General features: G+C 42.7%; 2 protein-coding genes and 1 non-coding gene across 4 annotated transcripts; 1 reads left to right on the forward strand and 2 right to left on the reverse strand.

Annotated features, from left to right (window-relative positions):
- Positions 1 to 186: 186 nt before the first annotated feature.
- Positions 187 to 10395, reverse strand: Tex30 (testis expressed 30). 2 transcript variants are annotated; one of them, XM_042697314.1, is made up of 6 exons: positions 10372 to 10395; positions 5923 to 5993; positions 5031 to 5261; positions 4131 to 4182; positions 3303 to 3508; positions 187 to 2491 (listed from the first exon to the last, which is right to left on the reverse strand). In XM_042697314.1, exons 2-6 carry the CDS (start codon positions 5935 to 5937, stop codon positions 2318 to 2320), a joined length of 678 nt encoding a protein of 225 aa, XP_042553248.1. In that variant the 5' UTR covers positions 5938 to 5993; positions 10372 to 10395; the 3' UTR covers positions 187 to 2317. The 2 variants fall into 2 exon arrangements, with proteins under 2 accessions (XP_042553248.1, XP_042553247.1); XM_042697313.1 differs by lacking the exon at positions 10372 to 10395 and adding an exon at positions 9573 to 9667.
- Positions 10396 to 13058: 2663 nt separating this feature from the next.
- On the reverse strand, positions 13059 to 26323 carry Poglut2 (protein O-glucosyltransferase 2). Its single transcript, XM_042697109.1, has 10 exons — positions 26106 to 26323; positions 23844 to 24049; positions 23099 to 23304; positions 22841 to 22918; positions 20804 to 20976; positions 20443 to 20680; positions 18810 to 19019; positions 17537 to 17626; positions 14448 to 14555; positions 13059 to 13201 (listed from the first exon to the last, which is right to left on the reverse strand). Exons 1-10 carry the CDS (start codon positions 26279 to 26281, stop codon positions 13184 to 13186), a joined length of 1503 nt encoding a protein of 500 aa, XP_042553043.1. The 5' UTR covers positions 26282 to 26323; the 3' UTR covers positions 13059 to 13183.
- Positions 17156 to 17220, forward strand: Trnaa-ugc. Its single transcript has one exon. It is a non-coding gene; the product is annotated as a tRNA-Ala (tRNA).
- Positions 26324 to 26330: the final 7 nt, after the last annotated feature.

A 26330-nucleotide genomic window follows, 5' to 3' on the forward strand; every position in this document is an offset into this window, starting at 1 on the left:
TTAAGAATACATACAGGCTTGAACCACCCCACCCAGCTGGACTTTTAATTCTTTTTTAGCTTAGGGAAAATGTGTATTTAGGAAGGTAGTTTAATGGGCTTCCCTATCATATTAAGATAAATACTCAACTTCTCTAACTAGATTGCAGGTGGTTAACAGATAAATTAGAGACTACCATAAACAGAATTGTAGAATTTTTGTTCTTTAATAGGACAAAGTCTGAGTAACAGGTATATAAAATACAAGCATAAAATCAAAGACTGTTCATAAGTTAGAAATACTGCTATAAATGTCTTAATTCATAAGTGTGGAAGGCACTGAACAAAGAAGTTCTTTAAAGATGAAAATGTATTACTTCACGGAGTTTCTAAGACAAATGGGATCATATAAAACCTAACAATGCTTAATGAGAAGGCAGTGGGACTGATTAAAGAGGGGAAAAAATACAGTGACCCCTCACCTCTTGTGGGAGTTTTGTTCCAGGGAACCCTGATAGGGAAAAATCCGAGAAGCAGAGCGTTTAGATAGTCGTCTTTCACTATATGCAGTTCACATATTGTTACTTTGCGGATTTTCACCAATTGTGGGGGTCTCTGGAGTGTTACTCCCTTGATTGGCGAGGGGTCACTATGTATGTATTCTTTAAAGGGTGAGCAGGATTTGATAAGAGAAGAAAGTCTCAGAAAGAAGCAGACTGTCTTTTTAATGAAACTGTATAATGAGGAAAGGCTAAAATCTTGATAGTCTCCCTTATAGTTCAAGGTTGGCTTCAAACACAAGATACTCCTGCCTTCACCTGCTGGCACTACATGTGTGTACATCATCACACAGACCCTGTTTCTCATCAAGTTTCTGGTTTGAAAACAGCAATTGGTTTATCAAAGTAAGGAGACAACAAAATATGGAAAATCAAATAGACTACTATAGTTCATACAAATAAGAATTGATAATGGCCTGAATTAGGGTGATGGCAGGGCAGACATTAAGGAGACAGGCTTTTAGACATTTCAGTGCAAAATTTAGCAACTGTAAGGGAGAGAAAATGGATTTATATACAAACTGGTTGAAAACCAAGTTCTTCCACACTGGCACAGTGTATACTTCCATCTAACTATAGTGTTTACAATATCCTTTTCTTTTTAGGGGATACCACAGAATTCTCCACACCAGTCGTGATAAAGTTTCTAGACATTGCCAAATGCCCAGTGGTAGGTACAGTGATGCCTCAGATAAGCAATACTGGTCTACGTGAGTGGTGGTGACTAACCTCTTCCCAGCTGAGGCGATAGAGTAGCTCTTTTAACAGTGAGCTCAAACCTGAAAGGGCTTAATGATTTCCTGCAAGATGTGGCCAATCTGCAGGACAGCGGATGAAGTCTTTTCTGGAATGTTCGCTGCAGCCTCAGAAATATGGCATGTATCTTCCTCAGTTATATGTTCCCTAACCATGATTAGGGAATCGTGTAATAGCAAGCTAGCATATGAAAAGAATGTAGTTTATGCATCATTCAGGGCTAAGTCAACTGTTAAATGGCTATCTCCATCCCTGTATTAGAAGGATTATCTTTGAGTGGTCACCCATATTACGCTTATAGATTAATTTTCTAAATTTAACCACTCTAACTACAAAGCATGGTTAGTGACTTCATAAATCCACTGGAATTATGTATGTTCTGTGTGTGTGTGCGCGCATGCACACACCTATGCAGTAGTGATACTTGAATTCAGGGTCTGGGTGCTGTCCCACAGCTTTTTCACTAAGGCTAGTGTTTCACCTACTACCCAAGACACAGTTCCACTTCTAGCCTTTTTGGATTTGGTGGCTAATTGAAGCTAAGAATCTGATGGACTTCCCTGCGCAGGCTAACTTCAAACCACAATCCTCAGATCTCAGCCTCCTGAGTAGCCAGGACTATAGGCGTGAGCTACCAGCAACTGCCATTTCTCTCTCTTTTTTTAAAGATGACATATTCAAAATTGAGTACTTTCTCTGTTCCATTTCAATAAGACAAAAACACCATTGTAACAAAATTCAAATGTTTAATTTTTTTCCAAAACTTAACTATACTAAAGAAAATAAATTATATTTAGACCACCTTCAATATTGTACATCATCTTCATACAACTATAACAGTGCTTTCAAAAGACATTTTGTAAAGGATATTTCACAATTAAAATGTGTTTCAAAAATAGGGCAACATTAAACAACAATAGTCTGAAATATGTCTCACCATAATGCTGAGAGGTATACTGGTCTTTGATAAAGAACAATATCTGTACTCAAATTTGTACTTTCATAGCTTTCAGCTGAGGACAATCATTTCTTGTCCATTCCAGTGATTTCTTGGATCCAAAACAAAATCTGTGTATTTATTTCTTTGAAAACATCATTTGTTGACCGTCCCTTCACCGCCATGGAATGATTCGCCTTCTCAATCCAGTGGATTTTGTTGGGAGCTTTCATTTTCTGTGCCACTTTCTCCAACAGATTCTAAAGGGAAAAAGAAAAAGGATACTAGACCAATGCTCTACTGTTTTCATAAAGGGGTTTCTCTCCCTCAGCTATACTGGCACCCACTCAATCACATGCTTGTTAAATACCTACTCCACAGACAACTTTCTAGGCAATAGAATACACAAGGAAGTCTCGACAGAAGTGTCAGCTCCCTTCTCCCAGATATCATAACACCACCAAACAGGCTGAGCACCGATGATTGAGCCCGTCAATTTTTTCTCCCCAAACACTGTTTTTCCCAAGAAAATTAGAAGCTGTGAAAAACAGCATTGGGATGACACTAATATATAAATACTGCCAATCCTTTCTTATGGGTTAATCTGCCTGCATGCTGAACTCACAAATCAAACCTACATTCTAGTAACGTCAAAACCTTCCCAGGGGCTGGGAAGGTGGCTCAGTGGTAGAGCGCTTGCCTTGCATGCCTGAGGCCCTGGGTTCGATTCCTCAGCACCACATAAGCAAAAAGAAAAAAGCCGGAAGTGGCGCTGTGGTTCAAGTGGCAGGGCACTAGCCTTGAGCTGAAGAGCTGAGGGACAGTGCCCAGGCCTAGAGTTCAGGCCCCACGACTAGACCCCCCCCGCCCCCCCAAAAAAAAAAAAACCACACACACACACACAAAAACCATTTCCCAAAGAAAAATTAATGCATTTACTAACTCTCTTTTCCAAAGGCATGAAACTAGTATTAGACAAATTAGCATTTTTTCTGACACTAAAAGCTTCCACTAATCTTGCTCCTATTTCTCTCACTCTTGCATTCAGACAAACACCGAGTTCTAATTCACCTTTTCACACATTTCATCTGCGGAGCCTGACACAAAGAGTACGGGATCTTTTAAACGAAAGAGATCTTCATCTCTGAGTTTTTGCTGCTGCTTCGGATGGTGTAGTGGGTAGGAAATACAAATGAGACCTCTAACAAAATCATTACCATCTTCTGGCTCAATATGACACATTACAGAGGCAGCTGCTCGTGAGCCCATTGAACGACCTAAAATCAATTAAAATCAAGTTCAGTTTGAAATAGAAACAGTTACAAAAAAGAAGCTACAATGGTGTGACAAAATTATGAATCTATTTACTGCTATTCATATTTGCTTGCTGAAAAAAATCTAATAATTATATTATGAAAAGTTACAAACTGAAACAGCATAAATGATATTTTTTAAAAAGCAATTCTTCTGAAATAATTCTTGGAATCCCCATGAGAATGATTCAAGGAAAGAAATAAAAGGAGTGAGCTTTAAGTTATAATACATATTCATCAATGTAAGATTTAAATTTGTTATAAGGATGTAAGGTGGGGCTGGGAAGGTGGCTCAGTGGTAGAGCGCTTGCCTTGCATGCATGAGGCCTGGGTTCGATTCCTCAGCACCACATAAGAAAAAAGAAAAAAAGCAGGAACTAGCACTGTGGCTCAAGTGGTAGAGTGCTAGGTTTGAGCTGAAGAGCTGAGGGACATCGCGAAGGCCCAGAGTTCAGGCCCCCCCCCAAAATAAATATAGTTTAACTTCAAGGCGGTTACTTAACAAAAGTATTTAAATTAACTTCCTGTTACCAATTTTAATGTTAAAATGGATAGTTAACAAGCATTCAAAAGCATTTAAACTTACCTCCCAAGAATACACCTGCAAGTTTGTATTCTCCTGAGGTCTTTAGGTAATTCTAGGTAAATCAACCAAAACAACATTAAAAAAAATCATTAATTTTTCTCTTAAAAAACATTCCACTGCAAAGTTGTTTCTTACCATTACTCACAGGTATGACAATTTACATAAAAATAACCATAAAAATCTTGAAAGAATTCTTCTTGAAAGTACACAGTGGTCCCTCTTCTGATAACAGTTTACTATTAAATTACATCTAAGTGTTGGCAAGTGTGAGAAGAAAAAAAGAGTCAATTTAGCCAGGCACTGGTGGCTCATACCTGTAATCCTAGCTACTCAGGAGGCCTCAGGATTGTAGTTGAAAGCCAGTCCAGCCAGGCAGCAAAGTCCCTGAGACTCTTATCTCCAATTAATGACCAGAAAATCAAAAGTGGCACAGTGGCTCAAAGTGGTAGAACATTAGCCTTGAGCGAAAAAGCTCTAGTACCCAGGCCCAGAGTTCATGCCCCACGACCAAAGTGGGGAAAAGAAAAGAAATTGCAGGTTTGAGCTGTATGTAGGGATTATAACCAATGTTTGTAAATGTATAGAAAACAATGTCATATTTGTACATGCACAGTATGTACTAAGAGTATCAAAACTGTTTCTAAAGTTATTTCAGTGAGAAAATCCTAGTAGTTCCCTGAGCAATGTCAGGAGAAACATTTATGATGTGAGAATTCATCTCTATGAACAGATGGCAAAAAAGAGAAATCTGACCATAAAACTGGCTTCAGGTACTGGTGAGTTTCTAAGGACACTCATTTATTTAAGATTTTTAAAAAAATAAAAACAAAATTTGTCTTACATTACAAAGAATTTTGAAAAAGAATCCTGTTGTAAGTGAATATAAAGAAATTTTCTTACCAAAACTGCTTTATATGCTTTAATTCTATGTACAATATTAAGGCCTTTACAGGTAAATCTCAGGCAAAAAAATCCGTGAGTTGCAAGATGAGATGATAGTGACATCAAATGGGGAAGATTCATATCTCCCGATGCCCCATGTGTAAGAATTATCCCATATGCTAAGCTTTTGTTAGGTACCAAGCAGACAGCATCCAGTAATTTATTTCCAAAAGGTATTTTCAATTTAACCTGAAATGAAAGAGAATAAAGGCATTAAATTAAATCTTCCTTGTCTATGTGTTTGTTCTGTGAGCCTGATGATTTAAATCATGGCCTTCAAATAAAAAGACATTGATAATAATTAAACTTAAGAGACTACTGTGTCAGACATTATAAGCAATTTGTTTTTAGTCTTTAAGGTCTTATAATTTTATGATTCAAGTGCTATTATGATGCTGATTTTATAAAAAAAAAAAATACAGCAGAGGTTAAGTGACTTGCCCAGGTTACATAGCTAGAATTCAGTCAGTCTGTTCCAGAGGACTTCGTTTTGTGTATGCCAGTCCTGGAACTTGAACTCAGGGCCTATGTACTGTCCCTGAGCTTTTCTGTTCAAGGCTAGTGCTCTACCACTTAAGCCAAAGCTCACCTCCAGCTTTTTGGTGGATATTTGTAGACAAGAATCTCATGGACTTTCCTGCTGGCTTCCAACCTTGATCCTCAGATCTCAGCCACTTGAGTAGCTAGGATTATAGGCATGAGCCCCTGGCGTAAGGCCCAGAATCCTTATCTTAAATATGAATGCTATACTGCCACCAACAGTCCAAGTTGAAAGTAATTACTCTAAAGTCACACCATTACAAGAAAGAGAGAAAGAAGCCCAAAGATAAAGAATATTTGAAAGTATTACCTCTGTATGACTCATTTTCACTCTTGAATTAACTTAAGGTGCATTACATCTGGGAAGCAAAGGACATCTCCCTAAAAGAAGATTGTGTTGTGAAAAGTGAGTTGTCAGACAAGGGCATGACACAAAAGCTATGAATAAAACCACACTAAGTAGCTGAAATAAACACATTAGAAGTAGTTCCCTAAAAATGGATGTCTTTCTATAGAAGCCTTTGTTTGATATACACAGAAATGTTACCTAAGATAGAGCAAACATGACATAGAAGCCTTAAAATAGTTCAAAGCAGGATGCTAAAACAAATTATATAAAAACATTTTCGTGAACATCTCCAATCTCAACCAGTTTCTGCTTAATTTCTTGGCACCTTTATTGATTTTCTCCTTTATTACCATTGTCTATCCTTTCCTATAGAGGCATGTGACTCTGCAGTGCCTCCTGGGAAGCGTGGCATGCATCTTCTTGCTATTGGTGGGTCGTGTGAACTGCTTTTACTAATAGAATCTAGGCAATGTTCACAAATAAAATTAAATTAAATTAAAAAAAAAAAAAAAAAGAATCTAGGCAGAAGTTTCACTGTGCCTCTTCTGAGTTGAGACAAGGCAAATTTATATAAGCCCTTTAAAACTTTCACCCTGAGCCATGAGAAAAGCATGTACTTCTACATTTTCAACGTGGGTCTCAGAAAGAAGATAATATTTACCAGATTTGAAGACCCCCAAAATGACTGGAGTCTAAACTAGTGGACCCATAACTTAGGCCACAGCTGACCTAAGAACAACATGTACAAAATGTATTACCTCTTTATGAGAACTTTTATTTTTCAGGTTATTATCAATATCAGAATCTCCACTATTCATTCATTTGCCCCATTGAAATTCATCTCTTCACTAATAAGCAACAACAAATGGTTCAAATGTCAAAATACACTAACAATATAGAAAAAAAGACATTCCACCTTGGCCACTCAAAACCCCTCTCCCAAATACTATCTCAATATTGCTAACTTGTGTATCCATTCAGGCAGCACTAGAAAATTAAAATTATTTTCACCGGGGTGTAAGTATAAGGCAAACTCCTAGGAGAATTGCTTTGTCAAACTCTGTTCATAATTTCTTAAAATACATTTGATTTTTAAATAGGTAATATATGTACCTGCCACAAGTTATTCTTGCCGGTCCTGGGCCCTGAACTCTGGGCCTGGGAACTGTCCCTAAGCTCTTTCTGCTCAAGGCTACCACTATCATTTGGCTACAGCACCACTTCTTGCTTTTTCTGTGATTAAGCCCTACAGGGCTAGCCATCCTCAGATCTCAGCCCCAAGTAACTAGGATTACAGGCGTGAGCAACCAGCACCAGCTAACACAATTTTTTTTTTAAAGTAAATAATGTCTTTTCACTCTTCTCCCAGAAACCCAATTATTTTCCAGAAGCAATGGCTATGACCAACTGTGCATCCTCACTTAACCTTCTTTCAACAACAATTGTCCATTCTATGTGAGCCTGGAAAGTATTAGTCTGGTTGCACAAGTGAACAACAAAAGGGGATAAAAAAAAAAAATGCAGGCTTCTGACTCCTTCCCACAATGTACCCATATAATTTACTATGCCTTGCATCCATCAGTTCAAAATCTTCTCCGTTACTTTCTCAATATAAGCCAGTCACCCAAGAGTGAAATAGGGAAAGAGATCTAAAATAATTGCTTCTTAAACAGATTTCACCTCACTTTTATTCAAGCCTCCCATCTTCATGCTGCCACTACCTCATTCCCAGCTGCAAAGGTGTGCAATGACTCTGTGCATTTTGAAGAATGTTTTATGCTTTATGGAGAATTGCTTCATAGCATTCCTGCCAACAGGTTTAGAATTATGTTAACGTCTGCTAAGTCAGTTACTTTCTAGAGTTCATCATTTGATTGCATTTCCCAGTTTAGCACACTCCACCCCTGTAGGCTTGTCTTTAAAAATGTCTGGGTGGTTCATGCCTGTAATTCCAGCTGCTCAGGAGACATCTGAAGCCACACAGGGAAGGAAAATCCGTTGTTTTTAAACCTGCAGATATTGGAGCTTACTTTGGGCCTGGGTGTTATACCCAAGCTTTTGTGCTCACGGCTAGAGCAATACCACTTAAGCCACAGCTCCACTTCTGGCTTTGGGGGGTTAATTGAAGAGGGTAAATGTCTCAGATTTTTCCTGCCGAGACTGGCTTCATGTCGACAACCATTCTCAGGTCTCAGCCTCCTCAGTACCTCGGATGCTAAGGTTACAGGAGTGAGCCACCAGAGTTCAGTCTGTGGGACTCATCCCCAAATAACTAGCAAAAAGCAGGAAATGGAACTGTGGCTCTACTGGTGGCAGTGGATAAAGCCAAGCGATTAGGCCCAGCCAAAGTTCAAGCCCCGGTACCCGCGCGCACACAAATGTTTCCAATCACTATCTTAAACCAGAACCTTCTTGGCTTTCTCTCCACGCAGGTTTGGTTCCGGTGGTGGTCTTCTAAACTCTCCTCCAGATTGTGATGAATAACTTGTTTTTCACAACTGGTACCCGTGTCCTGGCCTACTTCACAGGCACAGTGACCTGTCCCAGGACAGGCTCACCCCAAAGTACCCTGCTCTGGGGTTTAATCTCGGCTGGTGTACCCAGAAAAGCGGGGGTTTGGGGCAGGGCACTGCCCCCACCACGTAGGGGTGCAGGGGAAGAGGGGTGGGGGCAGAAACCGGTGGAGGAGACGGGAGGGGCGCAGACTTTGGGGGAGCTAGGAGAGGGGTGTTTAGGGGGGGTCTTGGGGCAATAAAATGATCACTGATAAGGGTCCCTTATTTAAAGTGGTAATTGATAGGCGTGTCCTATTTAGTATTAAGTGACCACGTTGAGGCGCCCGATTAGTGGTTATGGATCATCGATGGGCACCCGATTAATAGATATTCATCATCCAGGGGGCACCCGATTAGTGGTTATTGATCGATAAGGCGCCTGATCAGTGGTTATTGATCATCCATGGGGGCCCGAATAGTGGTTATTGATCATCGATGGGGCGCCTGATTATTATGGATCAACCACGGAGGACCCGATTAGTGGTTATTGATCATCCACGGGGTGCTAGTTGTAACTGATCATCGATGGGGGCGCCCGACGTGGCGGACCCCAGACAGCTGACTTCTGTCTCGGGGTACGCGACCCCATCTTCGCTCCGGGCCCCGGCCTGACCAGGCTACCAGGGCCAAGCACGCCGGGCCGAGCCTTCCGGGTGGCGGGAGGGGGGGGGAGGGATCCCCGCCAGGACCGGGGCTCGACTTCCCGGCGGGGCCCCAATCCGGCCCGGGGCGAGGGGTAGTCGGGACTCGCGCGTGCCCAGGAGGAGCTGCGCCCACCCCGGGGCGCCGCCTCCGGCCCTCGGAGCCCGCGGGCCGCCCCGCCGCGCCCGGCCCCCGCGCCCCGCCGCGCCCGGCCCCCGCGCGCCGTCCTCGGCCGCACCGACGGCGCCTCAGGCCGCTGCCGCCGGCGCCCCGCGTCCGCCCAACGCCGCCCGGCTCGGCCGGCAGCCGCGGAGGAACGCCACCGCGAGCCCCGCGCGCCCGGACGGACGCGCTCCCCGCCCCGCACGGAGGCCGCCCGCTTCCGACGGCCGCCGCCGCCGCCGCCGCGCCTACCCGGGAAGGCGAAAAAGTGGCCGCCGGCGCCCAGCCGTCCGCGCTCTCTCTTCGGGGAGCCGACGAGCGCGCTCGAAGCGACCGCCGCGCCGCCCCCCGCCCACCTCCCCGCCTCGCGCGTCAGCGCGGGCCGTTACTGCGCACGCGCGCGCAGGCCCCGCCCCGGCTCCAGGGCCGCGCCGCGAGGCTTGCCGGGAGTGGGAGTTTTCCAACCGCCTCTGTTCAACTTCCGGCGGCGGGTGGGGAGGGACGGAGGGAGGGAGAGAGTGGGGCGCGGGTGCGCGCCCGCCGACAAGCCCGCGCGTTCCCATCTCTGCCTCCGCCTTGTCGATCATTCTGGGTGTTCGGGCCCGATGACCTGGGGGGTCGCTGGCCCCGCTGCTGGCCTCGGGCTAGTTAACGCGATCCTAGCCACTCTGCAGGCTGGCTCGCCGAGGATCAGGGTTCGAGACCAGCCACGGCGAAATGGTCCTCTAGACACCATGTCTTAGGGAAGGTGGGGCCCCTGTTAGTGGAGCATCTGCCACTCGGGAGAGGCTCTGAGTTCAAATCCCCCCCCCAAAAGAGCCAGCTCTGACTGGTCTGTTTCTTTCTGCTTGCCTGTCGGTCTGTCAGCCAGTCTGTCTGTCTCAGTCACACCAGTTTCTGAGGGAACTACTACCAAACACACGTAGACTACAAGCAGAACCCTCACTGTGCCAGGCTGGGCCGTCTGCCCGCCTCTCTGGCTGCGTGGGGGAACGGGTCACCCGCGTGGAGTCCTGTTCCCACGTTTGCCCACACCCCTCCCAGCACTCACCAGCAGCAGCCAGCCTGGCCCGGTGGAAGTGCACTCCCCGCACAGCTCCTCCTGGCTCCTTAGGGCCCAGGCTCAGGGCGGCTTTCCCTGGGCAAGGTCCCCCAACCCTTTGCTTTGCTCGGGCTGCTTCAGCTCCCCAGAGAGATCCCAGGGACAGAACCCTTTGCCTTGAGATCTTCATTAGGAGGGATTGTGGCTCAAGTGGTAGAGCACCAGCCTTGAGCACAAAAGCTAAGGAATATGGAGGAGCAGGTGCACACACACAAAGATATCAATTGAGTGTCTTCACTCACAGAGCGGCCATCACTCCCCACATTTCCAGTCCCTTGCTCCTCTGTGGATGTTTGCTTCAAGGACTTTGAACTCTCTCCTGGAGACAGGTAAGGTGGTTGCCAGCGCGTGTGTACGGGCATGCCTGCGTGTGCCCGTGATGTTTTTACCCCGTGTTCTCTTCTGCCCCAGTTCTTCTAGGAAAACAAGCTTCTCAAACCATTTACTCAATAATTTTTTGTATGCATCCATTTACCTGTTGATGGCCATTTGGCTTGTATCTATTGTTTGGCTGTTATGAATGATATTGGCACATCATTCCAAGAGGCAGAGGTGAGGTCAGAAGTAGAGATTTGAAGATACTAAGCTGCTAGCTTGGAAGATGGAGAAACATCCCCAAGCAAAGTAACGCAAGGAATATAGAAACCAAGAGGCCAGGAAAAGCATTCTGCCTGGAAGGAATAGGCCAAGCCAACACCTTGATTGACATGAACATGGAGACACTTCTCAAAATGTGGCTTCTCTGTTTCTTGAGATTGAATTCCTGTATAAAACTCCTTCTTCTCCTCTACCTTTTTCTTTTCTCCTCCTTCTCTCTTCCTCTTTTCTTGTGCCATAAATGAGTCTTGAACTCAGGGCCTCACACCTGCTAGGCTGATGCTCTCTACCACCTGACTCAATCTTCCAGTCCAAGATTCATTCTGAGTAGTTAATGGCCCTGCAGTCTAGGACATGCCTCAAAGTAGGTGATGCACAATTCATACAGCTCTGAAATGTAATTCTATGCATTTACTAGAAAGCCAAACAACTTAGGAAAAAAAGAGCCCCTCCCTCACAAGAAAAAGAAAGAAAAAGTTTTATAGGAAAGGCAACATAAAGAACACAAATGTAGCTCATAAACACATAACATATGATCAGCTTCATTAGTAAACAAAGAAAGGAAAATTAAAATATTAGTGAGTTACTTCTGTATGTGTGTGGGTCTTGGGGCTTGATCCCAGGCCCTGAGTGCTGACCCTGAGCTTTTTTGCTCAAGATTAGTGCTATTTGATCCCCAGCTCTACTTCTAGCTTTTTTTTCCCCACCTCCCTGGTAAATTGGAGATAAAAGAATCTCAAGGACTTTCCTTCTTGCCAAACAGACAGGAAGTTTAAAAGTCTAAGAACATCAAATATTAGCAAGAAAGTAAAGCAAATGAAAAACTCCACACACTCCTGGGGAGAATAAAACCTGGGACCATCAATTTGGAAATATATTTGGAAATAAAATATATATTCCCCCTCCATCCTCTTCCTTCTATTCCCCCTCACCCCTCTTTCTTCCTATCTTTTTCTTTGCAGTGCTAGGGTTCAGACCCAGTGCTTTGCACTGTGCCTGGCAGCAAGTGCTCCAACACAGTTCTGTCTGTAGCACTTGGTTTTTTGAGACAGTCTTGCTATGTATTCCAGGTTGGCCTCAAAATTCCAGGTTGTCCAGGCTAGTGTGGAACACACCATCTTCCTGCCTCAGGTTCAGTTGGGCTTGTGTCACCACACCCAGCCTGTTCTTTAGTTCTTTTAACTAAATTTCAAAGTGACTGTCATTTACTCATTTCTAGTCTAGAAATACTTGGAAGCAAACTTGGTATCTTCCATCAAGTTGCCTAAAATATGGAGGAAGGGGAGAGAATCTACAGACAATTACTAAGTAGTTCCCTGGTCACCAACCTAGGAAGAGGTAGCAGGGAAGATTTAGTGAGGAGCAGTGGTCCAATTCCTGATCTAAGCACTGGAGGGCGCTGCAGCTGGATCTGAAGCCTGGAAGTCTAGGTCAGCTTCCAGACCAGGGGGAACGAGAACAGTAAAAAGAAACAGGCACTGAGAGAAGGGGCTAGTCCAGCTGATCTGGATGCTTCCATTCGGGAAGTTTTGACCCACGTTTGCAGGTGGAGCCCAGATGAGGACAGGCCAAGGATGATGAGGTGTGGTCAGAGTGAGTCAATATCCATAAGAACAGCTTACTGGGGGCAAAGTTTTGTTCTTCAGTCTTGTAAATAAAAGTCAGGGCAGGTGGTCAGCCAGGTGCTGGAGCCAGACTCAGATGTTTCCTTTCCTTCTCCAGGGTCTAAGGGCTGCTAATAATTAGCATGACATAGTCTTTAAAATCAAGGTGGTTTTTATTATAAAATTAAAAAACAATTCTGTAAAAGTCATGCGAATACTTTGTAGGTAGAAACACTTTGATAATGCACACAGCAGATTGTGAATTCGTACTTAATGACTTTTTTTTTTGTCAGCCATGGGGACTGCATTCTGGCTCTGGGCGCTGTCCCTCAGCTCTTCAGCTCAAGGCTAGTGCTTGAGGCACAGCGCCACGTCCGGCTTTTTCTGCTTATGTGGTGCTGAGGAATCGAACCCAGGGCCTCATGCATGCAAGGCAAGCACTCTACCACTGAGCCACCTTCCCAGCCCCTTGGAATTCGTATTTAAAAAAAAAAAATCTTCTTTGCAAAAGTTAAAGAGTCTTCAGAACACCATTATTTGAATGGAAGATACTTTGCACTTCAGAGTTCATCTTTGGTCTGTAATTGAGAAGTAAAATATTTAAAACCAGAAGGAAGTTTTATACAATTAAAGAAAACTTATACCAGACAATGAACTATTTTTCCCCCAAATTGAAGGAATAAAGGGCAGGTTTCTGTTAGATGCTTTGAGAGCCCAGACCTATTTCTGGAGGATCAGAACAGGGGTAAAGATGGGGACCCCCAGGGGCTTGGGTTACCATAGGCCCTTGTGTTACAAACAGCGTCAGTAAGGGGCTAGAGTAGACAAAGACTAAGAAATGATATGATTGTTAACACTGATGATGTACTACTTACTCATCAGTGACTTGGTGGTAAATCAGTTCTCAAAAAAAAAGACAAAAATACAAATAAAACAACACAAATTCTGCTTTATATTGTGTGCTGACCATCATGGCATAAATATCACTACCAGGCTACCAGATTCTTAACTAGTATGCAAAATCTTGAAATATTTAACAAATGACTTGTTCTAGCCACATCACTGAGGCTGAGAGGTAAGATACAATGATTTTCAAATCTTGCCTTCCCATCTCCGGTTATAATACCACAATTTTATGTTTATTCACTCAGGACATGATGACATTGCTTAAAATAATCTCAAAGAGAATATTCATACTCTTCCAGCATACTATGTCTCTGTATATAAGCATACACCCAATCTGATCATGAGAAACTGGATTTAGCTTTGCTATAATTCAGATAAATGATTTTTGAGCAAAATTCTTCTTTGGACTCAGTTTTGCTAACCATAAAATAAAGACGGACAATGACTTCATGACCTCCAGGGCCCCTTTTAGCTTCACAAGTTCATGTGTAGATTTGATTTTTATAAACAAAGTCATCAAGTACTAGTATTGAAAGATTACTTTAAAATGAATACTTTGATAACAAGAGTATTCACAGCTGATTTTCATCTCTATACTGGGAGGATAAATTCTGTAAATCTATCTCTCGAGGAGGGGAGATGAGGGCAACAGATAATCCCTGGGAAAATCCAAATTGCCGACATCTTTTCAAACCTTTGTGATCTGAATCCTCACATTATTAGAGGCTTCCTTTAGCTTTGCCAGGGAACGACTTTGTCTTCTTACTGAACTGCATTTCAGTACTGTTTCTTGTTTAGTATCTTATTCATGCACTACATGTCTGGAGGTGTCAGGAGGAACGCGACCATTTGTTGCCTGACTGAACGATCTACATTCAGTTCTTCTGCTGAGACTGGCCAACAGGTGACTTCTGTTACCTTTGTCCTGTGGCAGGTGCAAGGAAAGAGGTCGTCCTCCATCTGTGGTTCTACCCTCTTCATGCCCTCTCGGACTTGGGGCTCGCTCACTTGTAGGTTGGCATACTCCTATGAAGCAACAGTGAAAAGCATTCCTTATGCAAGTACACTCAGCAAATGAGACATATTGGAATTTACAAGTTCAAGGTGCATTGAATTGGGAGCTTCTGGGTCCTGTGTATCCAGTGAACTGTGAATAGCTGAATGGAAAATGGGATAAGCCTAACTCTGTCATCACTGGAATTTCTGGAGGGGATTTGAGCCTATGATTTGGCTGTATTACATAGTCATGTAACTTTTTTTTTTCTTTTTGGGTCAGGTCATGGGGCCTGAACTCTGGGCCTGGGCGCTGTCCCTCAGCTCTTCAGCTCAAGGCTAGCGCTCTACTACTTTAGCCATAGCGCCACTTTCGGCTTTTTTCTTTTTGTTTATGTGGTGCTGAGGAATGGAACCCAGGGCCTCAGGCATGCAAGGCAAGCGCTCTACCACTGAGCCACCTTCCCAGCCCAGTCATGTAACTTTTAAGTCATGTACGCTCCTTAGGTGGCCTTGAGGCCATACTTGGCCAGATGCCACCTATTTCCTGGGAGTATAAGCATGCACCACTGCTGGACAGTGTGCAGATGGGCCAACATATAGAGGGCTGCCGTGCTGTGTGCTGCTACTACTTCTGAGTCTGTGAACAGGTGAGCCTTTAAATAAAACATACCAGCTATTCTTATTTGCCCCGCATTTTCTTTCTTTTTTTTTTTTTTGGGTCTGGTCATGGGGCCTGAACTCTGGGCCTGGGCGCTGTCCCTCAGCTCTTCAGCTCAAGGCTAGCACTCTACCACTTGAGCCACAGGGCCACTTCCAGCTTTTCTTCTTTTTGCTTATGTGGTGCTGAGGAATTGAACCCAGGGCCTCAGGCATGAAGGCAAGTGCTCTACCACTGAGCCACCTTCCCAGCCCTGCCCCGCATTTTCTTTGCTTTCCCAAATCAGAGAACCAGCATCATACTGCCTATTCCGAATAGACTTTCTCATAATTCTACCCCAAATTTGCATGATTGATTTTTTTTTTTTTGGTTGGTCGTGGGGCCTGAACTCTGGGCCTAGGTGCTGTCTCTCAGTTCTTCAGCTCAAGGATAGTGTTCTACCAGTTGAACCACAGTCCCACATCAGGCTTCTTCTGTTTATATGGTGCTGAGGAATTGAACCCAGGGCCTCATACATATGAGGCAAGCACTGTACCACTGAGCCACCTTCCCAGCCCTGACTGCTTTTTTTTTTTAAACCACCTTCTGCCTTAAAGTGAAAATAATGCTGCCCATGATTCTCTAGAGTGAGAATTTGAGGACAGAACTATTTCTGCCTTGTGCCTGTGTGGCTGGCACAAGCCTCACTGTCTTCTTCCTGGATTATGCTCTTACACTGGGATTGGGAGCTATACTAAGCACTGATACTATGTGTTGGCTAAATGAATGAATGCCACTCAGTGGGTCTTTAGGAAGTCAGACAAGTGAATTCCCGTCCCCGCTTCATTCATTTTACACAGATGACCCTCTGCATCTCATCTCCTAAGCATGGTTAAAAAAAAACAACCAGGAGGGGTCATTGCAGGCCAGAAACAGACCGGCTTTGTTCTGTAGAAGAGACAGTAATAAGGGGCTCAGTATCTGTAATTCTGAGAAAGCAATCTTAATCTTGTTGATTTACTATTTTACTAACCAATAATTTAGTGTAACATCTTAAAAAAATAAGCCTTTTAAACTGTCAGAATGCTTTGGCTACAAGTTCTACAGCTTCATGGTAATAATTTTCAAAAGTAGTAATGACTCATTTGAGGCAAAGGTAAAAGGCCCAAACACACATTGTATTGTTTTATTTGCCAGTACTGTGGCTTAGACCCTGGGCCTGGGCATTGACCCTGACCTGGTTTTGCTCAAAGCAAGTGCCTCTACTACTTGAGCAACAGCTCCACTTCCGGCTTTTTGGTGGTTAATTGGAGATAAGAGTCTTGTGGACTTTCCTGCCTGGGCTGGCTTTGAACCATGATCTTCAGATCTCAGCTTCTTACGTAGCTTGGATTACAGGTATGAGCAACTGGTGCTGAGCTCACCTTGTATTGTTTATATAAAAAATATTAAGGTAGCGGCAATATAACATGAAGAGCAAATATGACTCCACATATAGCAACCTCATAAGATCAGAGGCCAGCCTGTTAATCACCTATCACATAATATTAATATTAATACTTGTAATATTAATACTTGTAATATTAATACTTGTCACTACAGTCAGGTACAGTAGGCCTCTTGCCTATAGCTACTTAAGAGGATGAGATCTGAAACCAGTTTGAAGCCAGCCTGGGAATATAAAACTGAGAGGCTCTTATCTCCAAAAAGCCAGAAGTGGAGGTATGGCTCAAGTGTTAGGGTACCAGTCTTGTGCAAAAAAGCATTTTAAACAAGAGCTCAAGGCCTGAGTTCAAGCCTCAGCACTGGCAAAACAAACAAAATAAACAAAACCTTTTACTTGATGTTGGGACATTTTCTATTAGTTAACCTTTGATTTTCAGTTACTCTTCACTACTTAATACTTACTGATTTTTTACCTAAAAAGGTTCAGGTATCTCTTCATGCTTTATGGTAATATACATTTAGAAAATGTTAAAAGAGGGGCTGGGAAGGTGGCTCAGTGGTAGAGCGCTTGCCTTGCATGCATGAGGCCCTGGGTTCGATTCCCAAGCACCACATAAGCAAAAAGAAATAAAGCCGGAAGTGGCGCTGTGGCTCAAGTGGTACAGCGCTAGCCTTGAGCTGAAGAGCTGAAGGACAGTGCCCAAGCCCAGAGTTCAGGCCCCACGACCGGACCCAAAAAAAAAAAAGAAAATGTTAAAAGATGTATATGTATATATTTCAATTTTATATATAATACATATATTTCTATATATTACAATATATTGTGTATAATATAGAATATTTATACATACATACAACTTTACATACAGTATATATATATGTGTGTCTGACTTTAAGTTGTAAGATTATTTGCATAGAAAATGCAAACCTGGAAAAGCTTGAAATAATAGCAGAATATGTCATCTCCCATGAGATTATTTCTTGCAAATTCTTGTCCCGCTTTTGCTATCTTCTTTGCCTATGGGGGAAAAGAAAATCCTTTATTGAACATATTTTCTCCTAAGATGAGAAACGCAAAACATAGCTTTGGAGTACACACATGCAGTGAACAAAAGCAGAAATACATAGTTGGGGATCATTTTATGTGGTAAAAGGAACACTGAACATAATATGTTTGTGCAAATAGTGGCTTGGAAGACTGGAAAGTCTGAGTAGTCATATTGTACACCCTATGAGACAGAAGATACCCAGCAAGCAAAGGAAAATGGTGCTACAAAGTAATTAAATATGATCTCTATTAATGTACTGGCTTCCCAGCTTTTCTCCCCCTCTTTCCCTCCCTCCTCCCTTTTTTTGTGTGCCAGTAGTAGGGCTTGAACTTAGGGCCTCATGTTCTTGCTTAGTCTTTTTTCCTGCTCAAAGCTGGCACTCTACCAATGGAGCCACACCTCCACTTGCAGCTTTTTCCTATTAGTTGAAGATAAGAGTCTCTTAGAAGCTGGGCGCTGGTGGCTCACGCCTGTAATCCTAGCTATTCAGGAGGATGAGATCTGAAGATCCTGGTTCAAAGCCAGCTTGGGTAAGTAAGCCCAAGCTGAGACTCCTATCTCCAATGAACTACCAGAAAAACCAGGAGTGGTGCTTTGGCTCAAATGGTAGAGCGCTCGCCCTGAGCTAAAGAGCTGAGGGACAGTGCCCAGACCCTCATAGTTCAAGCCCCAAGACTGATCAAAGAAAAAAAAATCTCTTAGATTTGTCTGCCTGGGCTGAATCTGAACTGGTCTTTTCAGATCTCAGCCTCCTGAGTAGTTAGGACTACAGGCATAAGCTACAAGTGCCCAATCCACAGTTTTCTTGAAGCTTATTTAAGTCATCCCTCATTTTACTCTCAAGCATATTTACTGACACCGCTAGCAGAATTTTCACACTGCTACCAGTGGTAACACATACCTCTCAGAACAACTCTACTGTGAGAAAAAGATGGCTAACGCCAGGGTTTAGCTTTTGGTTCATATGATAAATGGACAGCTAATCCAAGATGCATGGCTGTGTTTACCTTGAAGGGAATTCCTGCACTATCCACAGGTTGGCAGCTTCCTACATACAGGTAAAAGCTACAGCTGACACTAGGATACCCTTCAGGTTCAGGCATTTCCAGTATGTATGCATGCACGAGTGACCTTTTAAGAGACCAACTGTACCTCTGCGTCATGATCTTTTGCCCATTTGAGTTTTTCCAGCAGATCGCTCAGGTTGTTTTTAACCGGAATATAGTGTTTCCAGGGTTGCAGCTCATTGTAGAAGTGCTCATAGTAGATAGAGTCCTGCTTCAACACAACACTGTCACCCACCAGCAGGTAGGGCAGGCGATACGCTGCCACCGTACCATCCACATTGATTTGGTATTTGTGCTATACAATGGCAATAGAGGAAAAGAACCTCTGTTAAATTCCATTTCCCATTCCCCACACCCATTTGCCATCCTCAGATGGCAGCCAGCCAGACACTGTCTCCTACTTTTGCCATTTAGTAAGTGCTGGTAGATTCCAGGCTCACCTAGAGCTGATGCTCATTTTTGATATGTTTCTAAATTTCATAAATGGAACAATAAATCTCATTTGGAAGTAGCTGATAAAAATCATAAAAATGGTTGGCCTCAGGTTACAATATAAGAGAAGGTAGATTTATTGGTGACTTTGTAATATCTCTAATACTTTCTCCTCCTCCATCTTTATCTTCCTCTTTGTTTGGCAACAGTGGGGTTTGAATTCAGGGCCTTGCACTTGGTAGGTAGTTGTTCTATCATTTCAACCACGCCAGCCCATCTACTTCTTTAGTAAGTATACACGTGTTCCTAATGATGGTACATTCTGTTTCCTGCTAATCATACTTTTTCAATACCACATGGGCACATATGTTTTGAGGAACTTAATAAGCTCTGGAACAAAAACAGCTCTGAACAAAATTTTTCATGAACTATGAAATGAATAAACTTAATGGCAGAAAATACAACAGGCAAGAATAAAGCCAAATCATGATGTAACATTCCCTGAGGAGGGAACAGATGGTACCTGCTCTCTTCCGTTACAAACATTTCTTCTAAAAATCTTTTGAGACATATGTATGGACAAACACACTGCATTTGTGACAGCCTTTAGTTCTACCTACCTCCACAAAACCCATCCATCAACAACCTGGTCATTTACTGGGCAGGCACAGATGGGTGACCTCTATCCTCTCCCAGACAAGAGGATGAGGGGCTACCTCTACTCATCTTTCTTTCCTTTTCAAAAACCATCAGTGGTGTGAACAACAGAGCAGTATACACTGCCTGAAGAAGGGAGCTGTCAACTAAAATATTACACTCTGAGAAACATGAGCAATCCACATTCAAGGTGAGAGAACCATCCTTCACCCTCAGAATTCCCAGGCTGGCGATCTGGCTGGGTTTCAAGTTGTTCCCTGCCACAAGGCCTGATAAGGGGCACCTGTTTCTATGTTCTTTCCTGGAGTGCTGTGTTTTCTATCTGTGAAATGACTTACGTGCATTCATTCACAGAAAAAGAATCTGAGCCGACACAGGCTATCTTAAGGGTAAGCCGGGGGAAAAACAAAACTTTATAGCTCTTCCCACAGCCTAAGTGACCTTGATACACATGGGGTTTGAGTGGGAACCAGTTCTCAGCATCACTGTGCCAGGATGCTGCTCACTATGGTTTGGCCTGGTCTTTCCCATCCCCCCTGGAACTGACAAGCCTTAACCTCAGTTTCCCATCCCCCTAATACAAGTATACACAGGAAAAGCAGGAAGGATGGCCTGGGCTGTTGCCCTACCTTGAAGAAATCGAAAAACGAGATGTGTTTCACAATGGGACCGTACAGGCTCTCATCATGTTTAAAGAAGAAGAAGTTGGTGAAGGCAGCATCAATGAGCTCTGGGTGCTTTCTGCTGAGCTTCACCAGCTCCAGTCTCTCTTTGCGGCTGTCGCGTCCCCTCCAGACAGCTGTAGAATTCTTGCTTTCCCAGGGCGGCCCCGTGTTTGCTTGCACAGACATCATATCCAGACTCACTCTAGAAGACAGGAAACGCCACATGTCTTCCTCCCAAACCACCAAATCATAGAGGTGGATGGAACACAGCACTCACCAAGGAGAGCAAACCAAGGCAGGGGGTCAACCCTGACTCTTCTCTCACCGGCCCATGGTTTCTAGAACGGAGTCGGTCAGGTCGTAGGTGGGCATGACAATGTCCTTGGAATCCGTGGAGCCACACCAAGAGAAGATTGGATGGATGTTTGAATCGGATTTCTTTCTTTCCAAAGGCCAGTCTCCCAGATTAACAAAAAACTCTACATCTGGCATCTTCACCTAGGGAAAAGAAGACAAAGAACTTATTACTCAAAGCTCCTACATTGCGTGCCACCTATTAATTATCAAGTAACATCATCAAGTGCCCTGAATGACAGGCCAACCTTAGATGTTTCAGACCATGACAATTGTTCCAGTAAAAGCCATCCTATATTTCCTTTCTATGAAGTTCACATTGGCCAAACAGACTTACTTGAAAAAGGAAGCGATGCAAAGGCTATTTCTGTACTAATACATGATCAAAGAGAGAAAGAAAAATCACTGGAAATGACAGGACTCCAGCCCTGCTTTATTATAAATGAGCCAGATGCTTCCTACCACCAGGTAGGTGGGTAGGCAGAGGATCCAAACTCTGGACGTCTAACACCACAACTGATGCTAATATCATTAATTAATGATATTTATACATTAATACATTAATGTATAAATATCATTAATATAATACATTATGTTAATATCATTAATATAATACATTAATGTGATTAATGTATTAGTATCATTAATTAATGATATTAATAATAATACATTAATGTAATAGAATATCAATTGTTTGTTATATAGCATAATATAATTTCACACATAATTATATATATATGGATGGATGGGTTTGTATTAATCCTCCTCCCCTCCCCCACAGCCAGGTGAGAACAGTGTTAGTCAGTCTAAGAAGCATCTTCAGAAACTGGGAGTTCTCTCTTTGCATTGACACAGACAAACAAGGAGTATTTGCTGGTGCCCTGCTATCTGAGCCTAAAGCATGTGTAATATCTTCTCTAAGTAATTATATACATTGCCTCAGAATTAAGTGATTGTAAATGCTTTGCAAACTTGAGAAGAAAGAACTGTCATTTCACACATTCCCCATGAATAATTCAGTTAAGGTGTCCTAAGTTTATCTAATAAAAATTATAAGAGATAATAAACATACAGTTGATAAATGCTATCTTTTTTTTTTTTTTTTTTGTCGGTCCTGGGGCTTGAACTTTTGGCCTGAGCACTGTCCCTCAGCTCTTCAGCTCAAGGTGAGCGCTCTACCACTTGAACTACAGCGCCACTTCTGGTTTCCTGGTGGTTTATTGGAGATACGAGTCTCACAGTCTTTCCTGCCTGGGCTGGCTTTGAACCATGATCCTCAGATCTCAGCCTCCTGAGTAGCTAGGATTACAGGCGTGAGCCACCAGCACCCGGCTATGCTATCATTTTTATCTTGACCACTTTAATGCTACTGTTAACTAGTCTATTAGAACCCAATTCTAACATAGTACCAAGAACAGTATTCAGTATAAGGTAACCCTTCACTGGACTTAAAGTAGGTTTGGTAACAAAATAATTTTACTATAAAGCATTTTTCTCTTCACCACAAGTCACTGTTTGGCAGGGGTGAGATGTTTCTTCAAGAAAGATATTCTTTGTTCTTAAATATCAGCATCTTCAAAGACTCAAGGAGTAGCAGAAAACCAGGCAACCCAGGGATGGAAGGTCACCTCCTGAATGGAAGAATCAGGGAATTGGTGGTGGTGGGGGGGGGGGAGGGGTAGAGACAGGAACAGAACCTGAGAAGGAAGGAATGTGGCTCTGAGATTCTCTGGTTCAGGTCTTCTGGCCTGGCTTCCAGAACAGTGAGAGAATGAATTCATTGTTTAAAGACACTCCATTTGTACCATTTTGTTACAGCAGCCCTTGGAAAATAATCCAGGTATCTCTCATATATGACATGTAAGTTCAGAATATCATTATAATATATCTCCAGCGTAGTAGACAGTTCCTAGTGTTATCTGTTTTGTTTTGAAAAGTTACATTGTAATACCAGGGTTAACATTGTCTACATGTACTTACAGGAAACAGATATAACATATAGTCTCACCTTTCTAGTCAAAGAAAGCAGGATGGCATCCATGAAAATTCTAAAACCTACATGCTCACCATGAGTCTTGATATATACCTAAAAAAGAATTTAACATCTGGTAAGTCAGTCTTAAAGTCCTGGCAAAGTTCCCTGGAGAAATTCTGGTCACAATGATTCCCATTAGGACAATGTTTAATAAAATTATTAATCTAGTTATGGCTAAAAGAAAACAAACCAGGATCAGGAAAGCAAGCAAACTTTAACCAAACGTTGTACCTTGTTGTCTTTCAAAGTGTAGTGACACAGACTCTGTCGCTGTCCAAATCTTTTTGGGATTTCTGCTGCAATCTTTTCTGGATCAACAGTAGGGAAATGTGACAGATCTTTCTGAATCTGAGCAATGGTTTCTGGGCAGTTCATCTCCTTTAGCCAGGTTGCACTATCTTCCAAAGGACAGTCACAATTCTCATGATAAACTGGCCCTATTTAGATACAAACAACAAAAGTACAAGTGAAAATTCTACTTAGCATTTGAAACATGTAACAATTATCCACATCATGAGCTTCCTGAATTTTGACTAACTAGGCTTGAACTAACTAGGACCTGGGTACTGTCCCTGAGCTCTTTTTGCTCAAGGCTAGCGCTCCACCACTTGAGCCACAGCTACACTTTCAACTTTTCTTTTCTTTTTTGAGTAGTTAACAGTCTCATGGTCTTCTCTGTCTGAGCTGCCTTCAAACCATGATCCTCAGATCTCAGCCCCTGAGTACCCAGTGGGGCCCGGCTTGAATGCATCTTATAAAAGAAATACATGGGACTTTACAAGGAAGTCAGCCCCAAAACTTATGTCTCTTTACAAGGTAGTGCTGTGATATTTTCCCACATAGGTAGACTTGCAACTTCGCCTTCAATTAAGTAACATCTATTTTTCTTCTTTCATTGACAAAAGTCCACTAAATTGATTTTATGGAGGGAATGACATATATTATTATATTGTTTCAAAATTACATTCCAATGTACCTCTTAAAATATAAGGAGATCTGTCCACATGGTGACCTTGGTATTTTACTTCTATCTTCAGATTTTTGTAGCTTGCGTACATTCTGTATCTTACTATGAAAGACCCATCCTTCCGGTCTAAAACCTGGACTCCAACTCTAGTGAATTGCTCCTCAGGGGCTGAGATTTTAACCTGGAACACCTTTTCACCTGGAGAAGATGTGAACCTGGGAAGGCAACAAGAAGCAAAGGTTATTGGATGGAACACACAGGTAGCAATCATGCTCTAACCTATGCCTGTTGCTTCTTTCTATGTTTTCAAGAATAAATACAATGACTCAAGGATGAAAAAAGTTAACAATGGCTCCAATAAGGTAAGATATATCCATCTGATAGGTTATGACACAAGATACGACTACTAATCAATGTAAGCACAGAAACATGTATACATGTAAAAATATCCCTATTAGTCTATTATTTATTCATGTCTATTCTACCTGGAAGTTTGTGAATAAATGGAATCTCAAAGAGGATCTTATATCTTCCTTTATTATTTTAAAATTTTAAAATCATTATTATAAAGGAGATGTAGAGTGGGGTTACCATTACATATGTCAAGTATATTTAAGAGTACATTTCTTTTTGGACAATGTCCCCTTCCCTCAATCTCTCCCAGGCTTTTTTATTCTTTATTTCAAGCTGTTGTAAAAAGGGGGTTCAATTCAACATACCAATTTTTAACTACAATGCATTCTGGTCAATGCCACCCCTTCAGTCTTCCCACTCACTGCTCCCCATCCCACCTGCCCCCTCTCAAGTTACCTAGTTCCATATTTACACAGGCACTTGTATATGACTGTATGTACCCACTATTCATTCATCTCTCCTTTCACCTCCCCTGTTTTACCCCCCCAAAAAACAAACCAACAGGCTTCAGCTTTCTAGTATTCTTTTTAAGATTACATTAGTTGTTCAGAAGAGTTAAACCATGAGAATCCTCCCCCATTGTACCATACTTCTTTCACATATATTTATGTCAGATCTAACTTCCATAAATGAGAGAAAACAGGCAGTTTTTTCGAGCCTGACTCACTTCACTTAACATAATTTTTTCCAGGGAAGACCTTACTTTTAAAAATTGTTCTCAATGACTCTTAAAGTACCAGTATCCTAAATTGTGCTCAGCCTTAGGCAAAATCAAAGAAGGTGGTGAATCATACCAGTGTCATCAGTGTTATTAAGTGCACACTCCTGTTATTAAAATGCCACTTATTTTTTCCACTTGTACTATTAATAGGCAAATGAAAAAACAACCTTCTCCCTCTTCACTTTGGACAATGTTTAATTCCCAAGATTTTTTTTTTTTTGCCCTGCAAAACACACACAGCATCCACCAAGAATAAAGTCCATCATTACAGTGTGTGTGTGTGTGTGTGTGTGTGTGTGTGTGTGTGTGTGTGTGTGTGTGTGTGTGTGTGTGTACACGCATACATGCCCTGGTCCAGGATTTGAACTCGGGTCTGGGCACTATTCTTGAGGTTTTTTTTTCTTTTGGTTCAGTCAGTCCTCTACCACTTGGGCCACAGCTCCACTTCGGGCTTTTGTTTTGGTAGTTAACTGGAAACAAAAATCTCTGGACTTTCTTGCTTTGAACAGCCATTCGCTGATCTGAGCCTCCTAAGTAGCTAGGATTATAGGCCTCAGCCACCAGCCAGGTGGTCCTAAAGCTTAAGGGTTAAATGTAATTTAAATGTATTAATTTCACTGGAACAAAACAGACTTTCATTACAAACATATAGGAGATCCATATTGTCATACCTTCCCCTCGAATTTAATTAGTTTGAATTAGTACTTCATTCTTCCTGAATTTCAAAACATGCTTTGTCTACATTCAGATCTCTCTTTGAACATTGAGGCAAACACCAGGGAAACGGATCAAGTCTCTGAAACAACTAGGTTTAAATTCCTTAACAGCTGCTTATATGAAGTCGTTAGAAATGGCTCAGGAGCTCTGCTCCGCTTTTAATATCCATTAGAAAGGCGAAGGGAGAAGCTACTATAATAGGATGGCACTATTCAACACTACTATAATAGGCGTGGAACGTAATAGGTCTGATTGTTTCCAAAGTTACAGAAAGAAATCGCTTGAGACGGGAAACCAGTTGCAACCAGCTGTGGATCACCCTCCAAGTAGCCAAGAAGGAAAAACTGCTGGGGGGTGGGGGTGGGGGTGGGAACAGAAACGAGTCTCGGAGCAGATAGAGTTGAAGAAAGTTGACATACTGATTTCCAGATGCATCCACGGCCTGAATGTAGAAATAGCGGGCGGGAAGGACGACATCTGCTTTTAGCCCGGGTCCCCATATTTGGCTCTTCTCGGGGCTCAGACGTTGCTCTCGGCCGCTCTGCGCTGGCACAGTCCCCAGGATACAGCAGGAAAGCAGCAGAATGCTCCACATTTACGGGACGGACTCTCGCGGCGATCCCGGGGGAATGAGGCCGCGGAAG

This window comes from Dipodomys spectabilis, unplaced genomic scaffold (assembly GCF_019054845.1).
Source record: "Dipodomys spectabilis isolate Male_0828 unplaced genomic scaffold, ASM1905484v1 ptg000215l, whole genome shotgun sequence".
Lineage (NCBI taxonomy): Eukaryota > Metazoa > Chordata > Mammalia > Rodentia > Heteromyidae > Dipodomys > Dipodomys spectabilis.

What these genes read in the sequence shown, in the direction of transcription:
- Poglut2 (XM_042697109.1), bottom strand. Translation starts at nt 26,281, where the DNA reads ATGTGGAGCATTCTGCTGCTTTCCTGCTGTATCCTGGGGACTGTGCCA. An exon ending in GTGGATGCATCTGGAAATCA is followed by an intron (nt 24,050 to 26,105) that starts GTATGTCAACTT and finishes TTGCCTTCCCAG; the next exon opens with GTTCACATCTTCTCCAGGTG. An exon ending in ATCTCCTTATATTTTAAGAG is followed by an intron (nt 23,305 to 23,843) that starts GTACATTGGAAT and finishes GTATCTAAATAG; the next exon opens with GGCCAGTTTATCATGAGAAT.
- Tex30 (XM_042697314.1), bottom strand. An exon ending in TGCAGGTGTATTCTTGGGAG is followed by an intron (nt 3,509 to 4,130) that starts GTAAGTTTAAAT and finishes AATTGATTTTAG; the next exon opens with GTCGTTCAATGGGCTCACGA. An exon ending in CAGATGAAATGTGTGAAAAG is followed by an intron (nt 2,492 to 3,302) that starts GTGAATTAGAAC and finishes TTTTCCCTTTAG; the next exon opens with AATCTGTTGGAGAAAGTGGC.